The sequence below is a fragment of the Cimex lectularius genome, unplaced genomic scaffold (assembly GCF_000648675.2).
Source record: "Cimex lectularius strain Harlan isolate CLEC.00 unplaced genomic scaffold, Clec_2.1 scaffold208, whole genome shotgun sequence".
NCBI lineage: Eukaryota > Metazoa > Arthropoda > Insecta > Hemiptera > Cimicidae > Cimex > Cimex lectularius.
Genome location: NW_019392797.1, coordinates 164,480 through 178,987, shown reverse-complemented (window position 1 = coordinate 178,987; position 14,508 = coordinate 164,480). Strand labels below are relative to the sequence as shown.

The following is a 14,508-nucleotide window of genomic DNA, read 5'->3' as shown; positions in this document are numbered from 1 at the left end:
ATTTCAGGTTTATCACCCCTCAGAAAACCGGATAAAAATCGCACTAATTATTTTTATTCCATTGATTTATTTAGCGCCATCGCTTATCTTTACGAGATCTGCTACTCGTCAGGTAAAATAGTCCTATCCGGTCTACTCCTATATTGGAAACAAACATTCGATTGGGTATGATATTCGGGGTGCTCTAGAATCTTAAGAGTATTCCCTTTTACCTGTCTGATACTAAAATCATATTTAACTGACATACACTGTCAAGTTATCATTGATTAAATACCAAGGAATTATCTTTGACAAGAAATTAACCTCGGACACTAGAAGTTAAATATCACTTGGCCACAAGATAACCCACCACCTAGATAAATCATGAGGACTAAAACAAAATATGGCATATTGGTTATGCAGCCAGTTAGTTATCTTATGGCTCATTTATCTGGTCGACTAACGCTCTACAAAAATTAGAAAAAATACTCTGAAGTCATCAGAGAATCCTCTCTGTAAACCGGCTATTGCACAGTTGCAGGGATACTACAAGTAGTGCAACGCGTTATACAGCGCGGACTTTCTTAGTCTTTCTCAAACTTTACCCTACCGCTCTTGGTGTATGGAGTGTTGCTTCGGTGTATTCCTAGATAGGGAACAAGCGTTCGATGAAGTATGGTATTCAGGGCTACTCTTGAAGCTTAAGAGATTCCTCCCATTTTCCAACCGACAGAGACTAGTCATCAGTAGTTCTCCATCAAACGGCTATCGCACAAATTCAGTGCTACCCTAAGGGAGTTATTAGGTCCCATCCTTACAAAGTATAAACCGCGGACATTCCTACCCTTTATTTTCAACCTAATGATTTGTATCACTATTCTGAGATCAATTTGGACATACAGCTTTGAATTACAGATTTCAACCAAATCTTCCAACCTCAAACGTATTTACCATTACAATCCAACTCCTCTCAACCATAGTTAATTCACCTATCTATGTATCCACCTACCAGTTACAATCACATTCCAGTCTGTCCTTCAAGTCTAAAACAAGTTTCATAAACAATCCTGTCAAACAAACCCTCGTGACCTCCTAAATGACCACTACTGACACTATATTTACTTCAGCGCAAGTGTAAATAAATAAATTAAAAAATAATATTTTATAATGTAAACAATATTTAAGTGTAAGTATGTGGCATATATGCGATCATCGATTTCAATTAGGGGGTAGGTATTCCAAGGTTTAATACCGAGTTGCTCCAGGCATATTGTAATGACCCTCCAGATAGCTCCGGTAAATATTAAGCATTCCTCGGCCGCGATCCTTTCCCGCATTTGACAATTTTAAGACTGGCTTTACGGGGATATCATTAAGCATATCCGCCCGGCTTAATAGCACACCCCCGGCGCGAGAGGGTAAATTAAAATAATTATTCCTCAATTGGTTCATTCACCCGTGACTTCCCAGGTGCTACATTCACATTTATCCGTCGTCATTAAGGACGTAAGGATAATTTCTTATGATTGATCTAACGGCCCCGGCGAGGCTAATGTACGAGTAAAAAAGATTGCAAAGATATGAGCCGAAAAGCCATTCTCGGACTACAAGATTTGTGTTTATCCAAAACAGAATGGATCTTGTTGAGAAATAATTCCTTCATCAAATCCTAAGTCTTAATTCAAACAAACCAGTGGATTCTGACATGTCTGTTTCCAATGCCAGATTTGGTTTTACAAGTCTGTCAAGTCCTAAGTCAGTTTGAATGTCATAAATCCATTCTTCGAAATGAAAGATTTTATTTTATGGCCCAAAAACTGTTAAGATCAATTTTTATTATTTTAGGAAGTAATTTATTTGTACTCTGACGCTTGCCGTTTTTTCATATGTTTATTGGTTTATTAGATGGGGAGGGTTATAATTTCCATTATAAATATATAATTTATCTATATCTATTTATCTATTATAATCTATTAACTATATAATACAATTAATGATGCTACTAAATTTTATGACCACGATTATAATTTTTTAAACTTATCGGCACAGATTGCTTTAGATAGTCTTCACGCCATCTCCAGTGAGGAAGTGTGTCAAAAGACCAAAATTCGACTTAATAAAATTATCAGTATCGAACAGCCTAGAACAACCAACAAAAAAATTTGTTATAACTGTATATTATATTGGAGTTTTGGAGCCTAGGATTTGACATGGCTATTTCCTAAACCCACTGTTCTTCTCTATCTATGGAACTAATTCTGCCCATTTTGCTGGGTTTGGCTGTGAAAAAATTATGCATTAAACAATGAAACTAAAAAAATGTGTGTATTTACAAACGTCCAGAATAAAAGAAAATTTTCGTAACCAAAAATTTGAAAGATTAGATTTTTGACATCAAAGTATTGACTTTTTATTGATTTTTCTGTTGTGTGTTTGTGATGTTAGGGCTACTTCCTAAGCATGTCGTTGATCTCTGTTTATTTAGAGACCACACTTCACACATTTAATTGGGTGGTAGTATTTTAATTGTAGATTATATATCATAACATTTTGTAAACATAATAATAGAAAAAGCTGCACTTGTCGACACTGATCACTTATGTTACTTTACGTGTCACTAATATGCGTTTTGGCTTCACGCCATCTTCAGTGATAAAGTGTGTCAATACAGCGAAATCAGACTCGATAATGTGATAAGTGTCGATTAGTTTATATACTTGTAAATTAACTAACGCCATCAAATAGAAAAAAAGTTATAACTGGTTGAGTTTTTGGATTAACCTTGGATCTAACTGGGCAAACTTGCTAAGCCCATTGTGCTTCTATAGTTATTAAACCATTTCTGCTTGTTTTGCTGGTTAATGAAACATTGAAACCCTAAAAAAATTGTGTAATTACACATGTCCAGAAAAAGACGAGGATTAACCGGTCTCACTAAAGAAATAGTTTTCAGATTTAAGATTTTCCATCAGAATAAAAACCTGCCGTTTTATTTTTATTTATTTTTACACTGATTTTGGCAAATTGAATTTTGCATCCGATATTAGCGGAATTTGACAGGGCTTCTTCCTAAGACTGACGTTGTTATCTACTTATTTAGTGGGTACCACATATTTTATTGAATGGTGGTGAGTTAATTATACAATATACACATTACGGATCAAAAATACAAATACATTTTTTGTAAGCACGATTAGAAAAAAAGGTTTTGTTGAATTTATCGACACAACGTACTATTCTCGACGTTTCACTGATACACGTTTGGGTATCGCACCATCATCACTGAAGATGAGTGTGTTAACACAGCGAAAGCAGACAATAAAGTTATCAGTGCCGGTCTGTCCAGACTAACCAACACTACCAACAGAAAAAAAAGTTATATCTATGGTTAGTTGATTTTTGGATTAATCTGGGATCTGACGAGGTTAGTTCCTCACCCCATTGTTCTTCTCTGTTTATGAAATTACTTTTATAAAAATTTGTTTTACAAATGGAATCTAACGGGGCTACTTCCTAAGCCCAGTTTTGTTCTCCACGAATTAAACTGACCGTATAATACATTTTGTTTTCCATTATTCAAATGAATTAAACTGGCCGTATTACAAAAAGTTTTCTTCGTTATTAGGTGTACAATTAAATATTGTACTCAGTTAGACAAAATTTGGACTTATTAGGCTTATTTGTGATTTTTTTTAAATTTCGGCAGCCACTTAAGACCAGTTAGTTTTCTGCTCCGTTTATTTTTCAATTTTCACATTGGTCGTAATATTATTTGATACAATATGAATGCGATTCTCCTTATTTTTTCATAACGTTCGAAAGATTAGATATTTCACGATTATTGCATTTTGTGGGAAAATAGACTGTGTTAGTGTTAATTGTGAAGCCACTTTTACTGTCATAACGAATCCCTCATTTCAACGGTGACCAAAGCCAATAAACCATGTAGGAAGCCGTTTAATTCTTTTTCTCTTAATCTTCTGTATGATATCAAATTCCATTTTAAATAACATTATCTTTTAAAATGCTTGTTTTTGTAAAATGTTTAACGATGCTGCCGAATCATGGCAGCGCTGTTTCCCAAGCCCACTTTTGTTCACCATTTACTCAAAATAGACTAAAAATAGTTTTTTTATGGATTTGCACAAGGTTGCTTTCTAATGCCGCTGTTGTTTTATATTTATTGTTTGCCCTGCCTCGTTTTATTTGATGGTACAGTATATAGTTATTTTCTAATGTTTAAAAGAAAGTATTATCTTTTAAGTTACCCGGTTTTTAAAGGATTTTTGAACTTGATTGAACTTCCTAAAAGAAGGTAAATGCTGTCCCTTCGTAATATAACAATTTCAAATTTTGTTTTTAAGTTCTCCCTTGACCGTAAACCTCAAATCAATATAACAATGTCGTGTTGTTTTATATTTATATAAATTGTTTTTATAGAAGAACTACTTTTCAACAGTCTGATTATTGTATTTTTCGTTTTTAAAAGACTGCCACTCAAACATCAATCTTCTACAAATCCAATATTGTTCATTTCCAGTGTCCAAAAGTAAATTAAAGCCGGTTAAAGCGGAAAACGGGGAACTGGGTTGTCGCTTGTCAAAGGAAGTCGTTATGCCGAGATTGCCGGCTTAGGTCACGGCCGGGAAGCGTGAAAAGAAAGGGGAGAAAATTGGTAGAGGATGGGAAAGAGAAGAAATATCGTTCGGATGCCATTTCGTATCCACGGACAGAGATTTTTTTCAAAACATTTGTCTGGAGAGGCGGGATATTGTGGGTATATTAAAAAGTTAAATGTTTCGAGAATAGTTATGAGAAACCTAAAAAAAAGAGACAAATTATCGGGTTTTATACAAAAGATGTTTAAATATGAAGTATTGATTCTCCTAACTACTATATTATGGGCGTTTGGGATTACCACTTTCTCATTTTGGCCTAAAATTTTCTTGAAACTTTAAAAACACAAGTTACACTGGGTATTTTGCATGTGGTAGAAAAAGTTAAACGATTTTTTCCAATTTTGCATCGACCGGTCTGCCTTTTATTCACAGACGTCAATTGTAGTTCAATGGAGAAAAATTGTTCTAATGACATTTAGTGTCCCGACGGTTTCGCTCGTTGCTCCCCAGATCTTCGACGAGTACAAAGAAGAAAGGTTCGCTCAGGAAATGCGTCATGGCCCATTCATGGCCAGCAACGAAAAAAGCTCATCGGCCTATTGGTCTTTCTTGGCTTCTTCAAATACCCTATAAACACTTACGAAATCATGTTTTCAAAAGAAAAAAATGTACCAAAAGAAAAAAGAAAAAGAAAATGAAAAGAAATGATAATTAAAACTGGATTTTTGTATCATGTATCATAAGATTAAGAGAAAAAGGAATTAAACGGTTAAAAACATAATTCACATCGCCAGCTGAGCTCCGAAAGGCATATTCAGAAATTAAAAATCAATTTGTTGGAGTAGAACTACAAAACTGGTCTCACGTCAAATTCAACATAAAAGACTTATAAATAAGCCCAAAACGTCCAAATTTCGTCTTCTCAAGTACAACGTTTTTATTGTGTGCTGCAGAAAATAAGGTAGAAAAAATTTGATAATTCGTCCAGTTTAATTCGCTTAATTAATGAAGTTCAAAATGTGTAATATAGCCCGTTTGTCACACTTGAATTATCCGAACTTATCCTTCTAAAATAAATTTTGTCCACAATTTTTTTAATCAAGTTCATCAACGGTTTGTGAAGTAAACCCTAATTGCTTTACAAAGCACTAGTAGGATGGGAGATATGGGGTGTTCTATCCCATGTGATATGGGAGAGAAGAGTGAAAAAAGTGGGTGAGAAAAAGTGAGCAAAATAGTTTCTGTGTACGTTTGTTTGGTTTGTTTTTTCGTTTCTATGAAGTCTTTGTATTGGTTTTATTGGTTGTGCGTGAAGAAGAGAATGAGGAGGATAAGTGTGTGGGTGTGAAGGCTTGTCTATACTGTGTTGTTTCCTTGTGCATTTCTTGCACTTTTTCTGCATTATTTATGTGTATATAGCTTGTTTTTGTCGTTTGTGTGTGTGTGTGTGTGTGTGTTTTTGTTTGTTTGTTTGTTTTCTCTTGTCCGTCCCAACTTTCACATGTCGACTCAATTTACATATAGCATGTCGATTTTGTTAGTAGTTCCCAGCCTATCGTCCCGTTTTTATCTGTTTATATAACAGCAAATAGGTATATTTTGAAAAAAAAAAGTTTAATGTGAATTTTTTATTTTAATGTCGTTATTATTGTATTATTTGCATCAGGATGTGAATGGTTTATTTGTACATAACACGCAGTTCCGTAGTTGTTACAATCAGAACAATTAAACAGTAACAATGGAAGCTCATACGTATGCGCAAGTATCGTTTTAATGGGCAATTATAAGTTACAAGCTACTGTTTCACAACGTGAAACTCATTCATGCTTTCCGGCATTTGTAACTGATTAATTAATTTAAATATTATCAAAAGCTGAATTTACCCGAATCCCAAGTATAGCCGAAAAAATAACTAAACTATGTATGGTTTATGTCTAATATCAAAAGCTCATCGTGGATAGAGCGAATTGATTATAATGTAGACGTTAAGTTAATAAAATTTCCTTGCAAATTAAGCTATTAAAATTTAATTTATGGTAGAAACCTTAATGGTCAAGGTGTCAACATTGTGCATTTTTGCCTATCATCCTTTAACGAAACAATTCGTGACGGACGAGCCCCCACGGGATTCCACTTCCTATCACGTCCACAGCGTATTCTGGGCTAATACGGGTTTAAATTCTTAATTAGAAGACGGATCACGTTCAGCTTCCGTTATATCCTCAGGCTGCTGAGTACTCTGAGCTATCTACCTTTAATCCGACAAGTAGACAATCGTCAGTAGAGAAAAGACACTGTCCTGAATGATAAATTGTACAATATAGGTTTATATTATGTATTATTTCATTAATGTTTCGTACCGAATAAGTACGGTGGAATTTCTACTACGCGTTTAGTAAGGATTTGCCTCAATTAGAAGTACCGTAGAAGAAATAAGTTGGCAATAAAGGATTTTTTGTCGATTGTTTTTTATTGTGTGAAGTATTGTTAGTTATTAATGCACTGGAAAAATATATTAACCCTTCTATTTCTTTTTTATACTTTTATACGGTAGTTTTACGACCATTGTGAGACGGTTGAGTGCTTCCATTTTAGACTTTAAACTGGAAATTCCAACAATCCTTAGATTTAATATAATCTTCTAAATGAAAAAAAGAACAAACCGTACAGAATTTTTTAAAGGTTTTGTTATTGACTTGGGGCAAATTCAAAATAAAGTAGAAAAATAAATAAGTTCCTTAGGTCCGTTTAATTTTTCCATGTTTTCTATATGGAGCGTTTTATCTTATTAATCTCTTATAACGGAGTTTACTTTAAAGTAATTTTTTTTCTATTTATTTTCCGTAAAACAATCCTTTTTATAAATAGAAAGATAATCGGATTTTATTTACAGTATACAAATGACATCTTCACCTACCCCGAGGGTTAATGAATTCTTGTGTGTGAATGTAATTATTAGCTTTTTTCCATTAATTAATATTTATGAAAGGTATTGGTTGAGATAAAAAGTCAGCCTCACGAACGGAATTCGAACCCATCGGCTAAATACGCCGCTGCTCTACCACTTGAGCTATCGTGACTTCGATCCTCTCGGGCACCAACTTCCCACTTCAACCTCATCTCTCGAATTTTCCCTCCTTTTTGCCATTTTTTATCTCAACCAATACCTTTCATAAATATTAATTAATTGAAAAAAGTTAATTAGTCAATCCGACCACGAACTGTAATGGATTTAACTGAAGTACATCTTCACGAATTTAAAATAAAAAAAATAAAAAAAAATAAATAAATCCAAGCATCACAGAGGACAATTTCTTTGTGCAATGATATTTAAAGCTTAGCTGGATAGAAAACCGTGATCATTTGTGTTTTCCCTAACGCTCACCCCATTCCTGAATATCATGATTTTGGACTTGTTGATATTTATTTCTATTACCCATTATTATTCAGACAGATTATTTACGATCCATTTCATTGATTGCGCCGTTTCTGAAATTATCATTAGGATAAAGCTTCCCCCATCCTTACCGTTGACTGAATACTAACTGAGCATAAACCTTTTGAAATACTCCGGAAAAATTCTTTTCTGCCATTTTTTTGCCACTTAGGCTCTGCGGGTTGCGTAATTTCGTTGATTTATGTTGCTTCTGGCCAATTTTACATTTTCCCATTGTCATTTGGCGATCCATTTAGACCGGCTTTCTTTTTCCTACACGTCGCCCTGTCCACTTTTATATCTTTATTCTATTGGGTTGTCCGGAAAATAATGCAGGATTTTGGTATTAAACAAAAAAAAAGAAACTAGTTACTTTAAAGCAATGTTCTTTAATCAAAATAATTTCCCATACTCTCAATACATTTCTCCCAACGTGTTGGTAACTTATTAATTCCGTCTGAGTAGAATTCAGAATTTTTAGAATTGATAAAGTCAATAAATGCATTTTCCAGTTCCGTTTGATTTTTGAATATTATGTGTTGTAAGTAGTGGTCCAGGTGTCTAAAAAAATGGTAGTCAGTAGGCGAGAGGTCCGGAGAGTAGGGTGGGTGAGGCAAAGTTTCATAGCCAAGCTCCAATAATTTTTGTGACGTTACACGTGACACATGTGGTCGAGCGTTGTCATGCAACAAAATGGGCCCTTTCCGATTGACCAAAGAGGGCTTCATTACTGCCAATTTCTGATGCATGGTATTAATTTGGTTACAGTATGATTCAGCATTGATGGTTTCGCCAGGATTTAAGAAGCTGTAGTGTATTAAACCAAATGAAGCCCACCATACCGTAACCATTACCTTTTTTTGATGAGTTGGGGGCTTTGGAGCTTCTCCTTTGTCGAGCCACTGTCCAGAACGTCTAGTGTTATCGTAGAGAATCCACTTTTCGTCACATGTAACAATTCTGGCCAGAAATGGGTCATTTTTGTTTCGACAAAGAAGTGATGCACAAACATCAAAGCGCTGATTTTTTGGCGATCGTTTAATGAGTGTGGAACCCAATTTTCGAGTTTTTTCACTTTTCCAATCGCCTTGAGGTGGTCAGCGACGGTCGTTTTACTGACTTTGAGTTGCTCTGCAAGTTCTCGAACAGTTGTTTTGGGGTTTTCTTCCACCACTGATCGCAGAACATCATCATTAAGAGAGGAAGGCCTTCCACGACCTTCTTCATCTTCAAGGCTGAAATCTCCCTCCCGAAATTTTTTAAACCACCTTTGCACAGTGCACTCATTAACACAACCCTCGCCCCAGACTTGGTTAATGTTTCTAGCCGTTTGGGCTCCGCTTCGGCCGAGTTTAAACTCGTAAAAGAAAATCGTACGAAATTCTCGCTTTGACATTATAAGGATGACTGAATTATTTCCAAGTAGCGGAATGCTACAGAGGTAAACAAACAATATCATTTGGAAGAGGATTAATAAGTGTTGACATTCATACAAATGAGTAATCCTGTAAACGTAAACAGAATATTTTATATAGATTTTTTTTAATGAAAACTTAAAATCCTGCATTATTTTCCGGACAACCCAATACCTTTTAACGCTAAACTTTTACTCGTTTATTGGGCTCTATTTGAACCCGAATGTGCTGCTTGCTATACGGCAGGTTGTTAACTGTTTCTTGGAGTGATCTTTCGTACTGATATTGAGAAATATTCGAACTTGAGAACTTGGTAAGCTTCGAATGTCATATTTTTCAAAATAAAAAACAACCAATATTCTGTTTAAGGTTTTTTAAGAGTGAGTGTGTGCGGTGTCATCGAAAGTAAACGTACAAATACTCTTACTCATTGACTAATGATTGTTGCTATTTATATATCAACATTATATCTTTAACTCTGAGGAAGATCAAATATAGAGCGAAAGCTTGACAACTATTTCTAAGCTGTAATCCTTAATAAAATTATATTGGCATTAATTGAATATTGATCTATTTTTAGATCTGATAGTCTAAATTCTAAGAAAGAATTTTTCCTTTTTTTCCAGAAAGAGACTCCCTCCGACGTCAAACTACATTTGGCCGCTGTGAATGGTGATTTGAGATGCATCAGGAGACTCTTGGACAGCGGAAAAGTCCACGTCGACTGCTCGGATAGGGTAAGACAACACATTATTAAATGGGACAATATAAACTAAAGGACTAAAGTAAACCGAGTAACGTTCATTTATAGAATATAGAAGAGGCAATTTCCCAATGTTTCTCCCGGTATGGAACAACCGCTAACTGAGAGACATCACGTTTTTCTCTTAGTTAAACTCCACGGCACGCAATTCCGTTCTTCCGCGCTACTCTTTCCAATTCTCCTTCGGCCGCAGTTTGATGGGGGTTGTTTTTGTTCTACCTTATCGGCGTAATTCCGGCAACTTTGAGAAAGAATATTGACCATAGAACCTGTGGATGTGGGGCGGAATGAAGGGCCCGTTTCACGCCTGAATCACTCTGAGCCTGGTTCCACCATATTTCAGTAAACAAAAGCGTTCAACCCAGCGAACCTTGCTTACTTTTTGCTTATCTTTTAAAAATAACCCCGTTTTTTTAACCCCGTCCTTAAAAAATCTTTCGAACTATGAAATAAAATCAATTTTAAAAGACTTTCACGGCATTTAGGTGACCCGATAACTGTATAATGCTCTGTATATGGGCTTTTTGTACACGCTTCTCTTCAAAGGGGACGTGACCTGGGCTATCAACGACCAGATCATTATCCAGTACAATTGGCCGGCTATTCTACACGTTTTTCATCACGTCTTCTATGAAAAAATTAAAAATGGTTTTCTGATAGATAGCACCAAAACAAAACAACATTTATTTCCTTGTAAGCAATCTACAATCTGTACACGTAAACTGTCTAAAATATATTTTTTAATAATCAAGATAACTTTAATATTTTTGAAAATGTACCAAGTTGAGCTTACAATAACGGTATGTAGTAGGTATGTGATTGCGACTTGATTTTCATTATATTTGTGCTTGGGTTCAAACCAATAGCTCTCCCGACTAGAATTATATATTTATATATACATATTATATTTATATTCACTAATTTCGTGGTCCGCTTGACCAATTAAATCATTACAATTAATTAAGGTTTTTAGTTGAGATGAAAAAAAGTTAATGGCACGAGCGGGATTCGAACCCACGATCTTCGGCTAGATACGCCGCTGCTCTAACACTTGAGCTATCGTGACCTCGATCCACTCGGACATCAACTTCCTATCTCAACCCCACCTTATGAGTTTTCCTCCTTTTTGCCATTTTTCTCAAGCGGACCACTAAATTAGTGAATTTAAAGAATTGATATGAAGTACACTTCACTAAAGCAGTAGAAGAATTGAAATATACAGATGCAGTTTTTGACAAAAAGCTAATGTGAAATTAACTCTGTGTAATGTACAGTGAAACAGGTCAACTTGTTCATAAGTCATTGATATCTGCCAAAATCTATGGGGCTTAGGAAGCAAATCTCAAGACCTGACCAACAATGGTACAATTATTCCTATATTGATATATGCAGCACCTATATAACGTAGAAATCTTAAAAATCACTAAAAGTAAAACGGATCCGAGGAATTCAAAGGCTAATGCTAATAAGGAAATTAAAGGGATATAAAAGTGTGTCGTTCCAAGCAGCTTCCGTCGTTCAAACCACATACCCATAGATTTCAAAATCAGAGAGAAATACCCTCAAATTTTCTCATTAATAAAAAAATATCATTATCATGATTAAAACCAGCTATAGATCAACCAGAACCACCGCATTTTTGTCTGCATACGTCAAGAATAAGATCTTTTGGAACGAAATTGGAGAAGGTTATTTATAATGAAATATAGATGGAAGTCGTCTGGATTAACGAGATAATACCCAACCTATTCACACCGAAGCTTTAATTAGTCAGAGTAATGTGAGATACTAATAATCAAGCTGGACTTCTGGCTATATATACCTTGTAAGGCGAGAAAGAAAAAAAATGAATCCGATGCGTGAGTGGAAGCGCAGCCATTTGTGTCGCGTCGCCCAATAATTGTGAGGTCTTGCGTTGTAACGGAGGAAAACGACTAAACTTTTGATAATCGATAGAAACTACTTTTCCTTTTTATGAGCCCACCCTATTTGGTTCTACAATAAATTAAAGCATTATAAGTTTGATTTTTTAAATTTAAAGTTTCACGGCAGGCCTCGTTGGCTTTAAAGACTCTTGTTTCATGTTCTAAATGATTGTATTTATTTATTTTTGCTTCATTTCAAAAATAAAACATTAAAAATAAATTAACTGTTGTTTTAAAGTTAATTATCCCCATACTTTATATCAAATCATTTTTGAAATGTTTAAAATAATATTTCGAGAGTATTTTAAACCCGTAATATTAGAATGCGACCTGCTTTTTACGTGAATTTATATTTGAACAAGTGTTTACATGTTTATGCTGAGGTGTTTCAGCCTTTTATATTCCCGCCGGTGTCTTATTCTCAGTCGTTATTTTCATCTCTGTCCATATCGGACAAATTGGACGCTAACAGGCGAAATCGCAGCTCTTTGAGCACGACAAGAAGGGTACCTAATGATATTTGATCCCTTTACAAACTCCTTTCGGCCCTTTGTAAGCGAGGAACGCCATGGAAAATCAAATCAGTCGAACACAGAGCAAAAGGAAAGGGATGTACGCGAGTGTTTCTAAAATAATAACTTCAATATCGTCCTTATTATGCTCAGTTTCTGAACAATTATGCCTCTTTATAAAGAACCGATGGTCAAAAGGAAATTCCAAAGGCTATCAAAGGAAATATTGAGTTAATACTGTTTTAGACATTTTATCTTTACAAGAAGAAACACCAAAAATATTTGCAAAAATTTTATTACTTAAAATTCGGTAAACTATCATTTTTTGTATATAATAGATAGATATATATAAAAGCGATATGTATATATATATATATATAATCACAATATATTGTGATTATATTGCGATTGAAAAAGAGAGACCGAAAATGTAGTCAAAATAGAATAAAATTAAATTTTATCAAACGATTTCCATCAAAGTATTTTTAACATATTTAACAGGACAAGGTTGCGTGCATACCCTGAATACTTGCCAAAATGTCTGACTTTACTGAGAACAACGTGTGGAGGTGTTTTTGGCGAAATCACTCAGCCAGTCAGACTTGTTTTTCAATCGATATCCTTAGGCATTTGTACAGGGGTTGAAAACAAACTAGCAAATAGATCGGCTGGCAACACCAGAGCTAAGCAAACGAACAAGCTGACAATCAGGTCTGTTGGTATTCTTTTTAAAGTCAAAACTCAACGTTTTTTTCTTTTGTACGTGATGATCTGATTTTCAGTTCAATAGCTTTTTTTGTTTGAAACAATTGTACGCTTTGTCAGGCAAATATTGTGGCTGGATGCAGAAATGCATTAATTTTTGCTGTTTCACCGGCTTAAAAAAATTTCTGCCTTGTCATATAGAAAAACCAACTTCATTGCCATAACCTAATTTTGCAGTTATAAAAGTATGTAAATCTGAAAGTGCATTGTCCAATGAGTTACAGAATTTCCGAGTGCTTCACCTACTAAAGACATCTTGCATTCTCATGGAAAAACTTAAATTTTCATGGCTTATATATTTCGAAATCATTGATAAAAGAATTGAATGAAGGCACTAGGATCGTTTCAGTGAATTAGGTCATTGAGTAGTACATATGAAGTTTTTCCGTATCACCAAATTTGACATAACGCCCTAGTAGTTATAGTATAGATTCCTGGTATTCTCTCATGTCCATGGGAAAGCAGTATTTTTTGTTTTGCGTTGTGCAGTAATTTGTGTCAATCAGTTATAGTGTCATTGAAAACACAACTACAATTCTATTCCTTGACAATAATTCTTCTGTTGGCAAAGATTCTTACATAATTCTCAAAATTCAAGACGATTTGATCAAAAGCAATGTACGTGTTCCCAAATAGGAAAAAATATCTGAATTTTTTATCTTATTTTATACTGGCTTCAACTTTTCTATAATTGAATGTTTTAATTTGTATTATTGTTTTTTCTTTTTTTGTTTTAGGACGGCACTACACCTTTGATCCTCGCTGCGGCAAATGGTCATATAGAATGTGTAATAGAATTGCTTGAGCAAGGCGCCGATCCGACAGCAAGGCGACACGTGAGTGAGACCTTTTAAATTGAATATTACCAAACAAAAATGATCCAACGCCCTTTGATGAAACATGCTGTGTCTACCTCCTAATTTAGTTTATTCAGAAATGTTAATAGTCACATTGTTCTTCCCTCGAAAGCTGGACGAAAGTCCCTATAGAGATTCAACTGGTGCTAAGTGCACGTTTCTTCCTGTTTCTTGGGCATCGACCGTATGCAATTTTCATGCAAGCCGCTTGGAAAACAGACTGGGTTCTTTATTGCT

General features: G+C 34.8%; 2 protein-coding genes across 2 annotated transcripts in view; one reads left to right on the top strand and one right to left on the bottom strand.

Moving 5' to 3' along the window:
- The window catches only part of LOC106664853 (testisin-like), a 73,018-nt gene that overhangs the window by 50,609 nt on the left and 7,901 nt on the right, over positions 1 to 14,508 (bottom strand). The window lies entirely within an intron of this gene.
- Positions 1 to 14,508, top strand: part of LOC106664855 (ankyrin repeat domain-containing protein 29) — a 57,528-nt gene that overhangs the window by 37,625 nt on the left and 5,395 nt on the right. The window contains exons 2-3 of the mRNA XM_014390884.2: positions 10,076 to 10,186; positions 14,152 to 14,250. Of these exons, the coding sequence (XP_014246370.1) occupies positions 10,076 to 10,186; positions 14,152 to 14,250 (210 nt within the window). The remainder of the gene's footprint in view (positions 1 to 10,075; positions 10,187 to 14,151; positions 14,251 to 14,508) is intronic.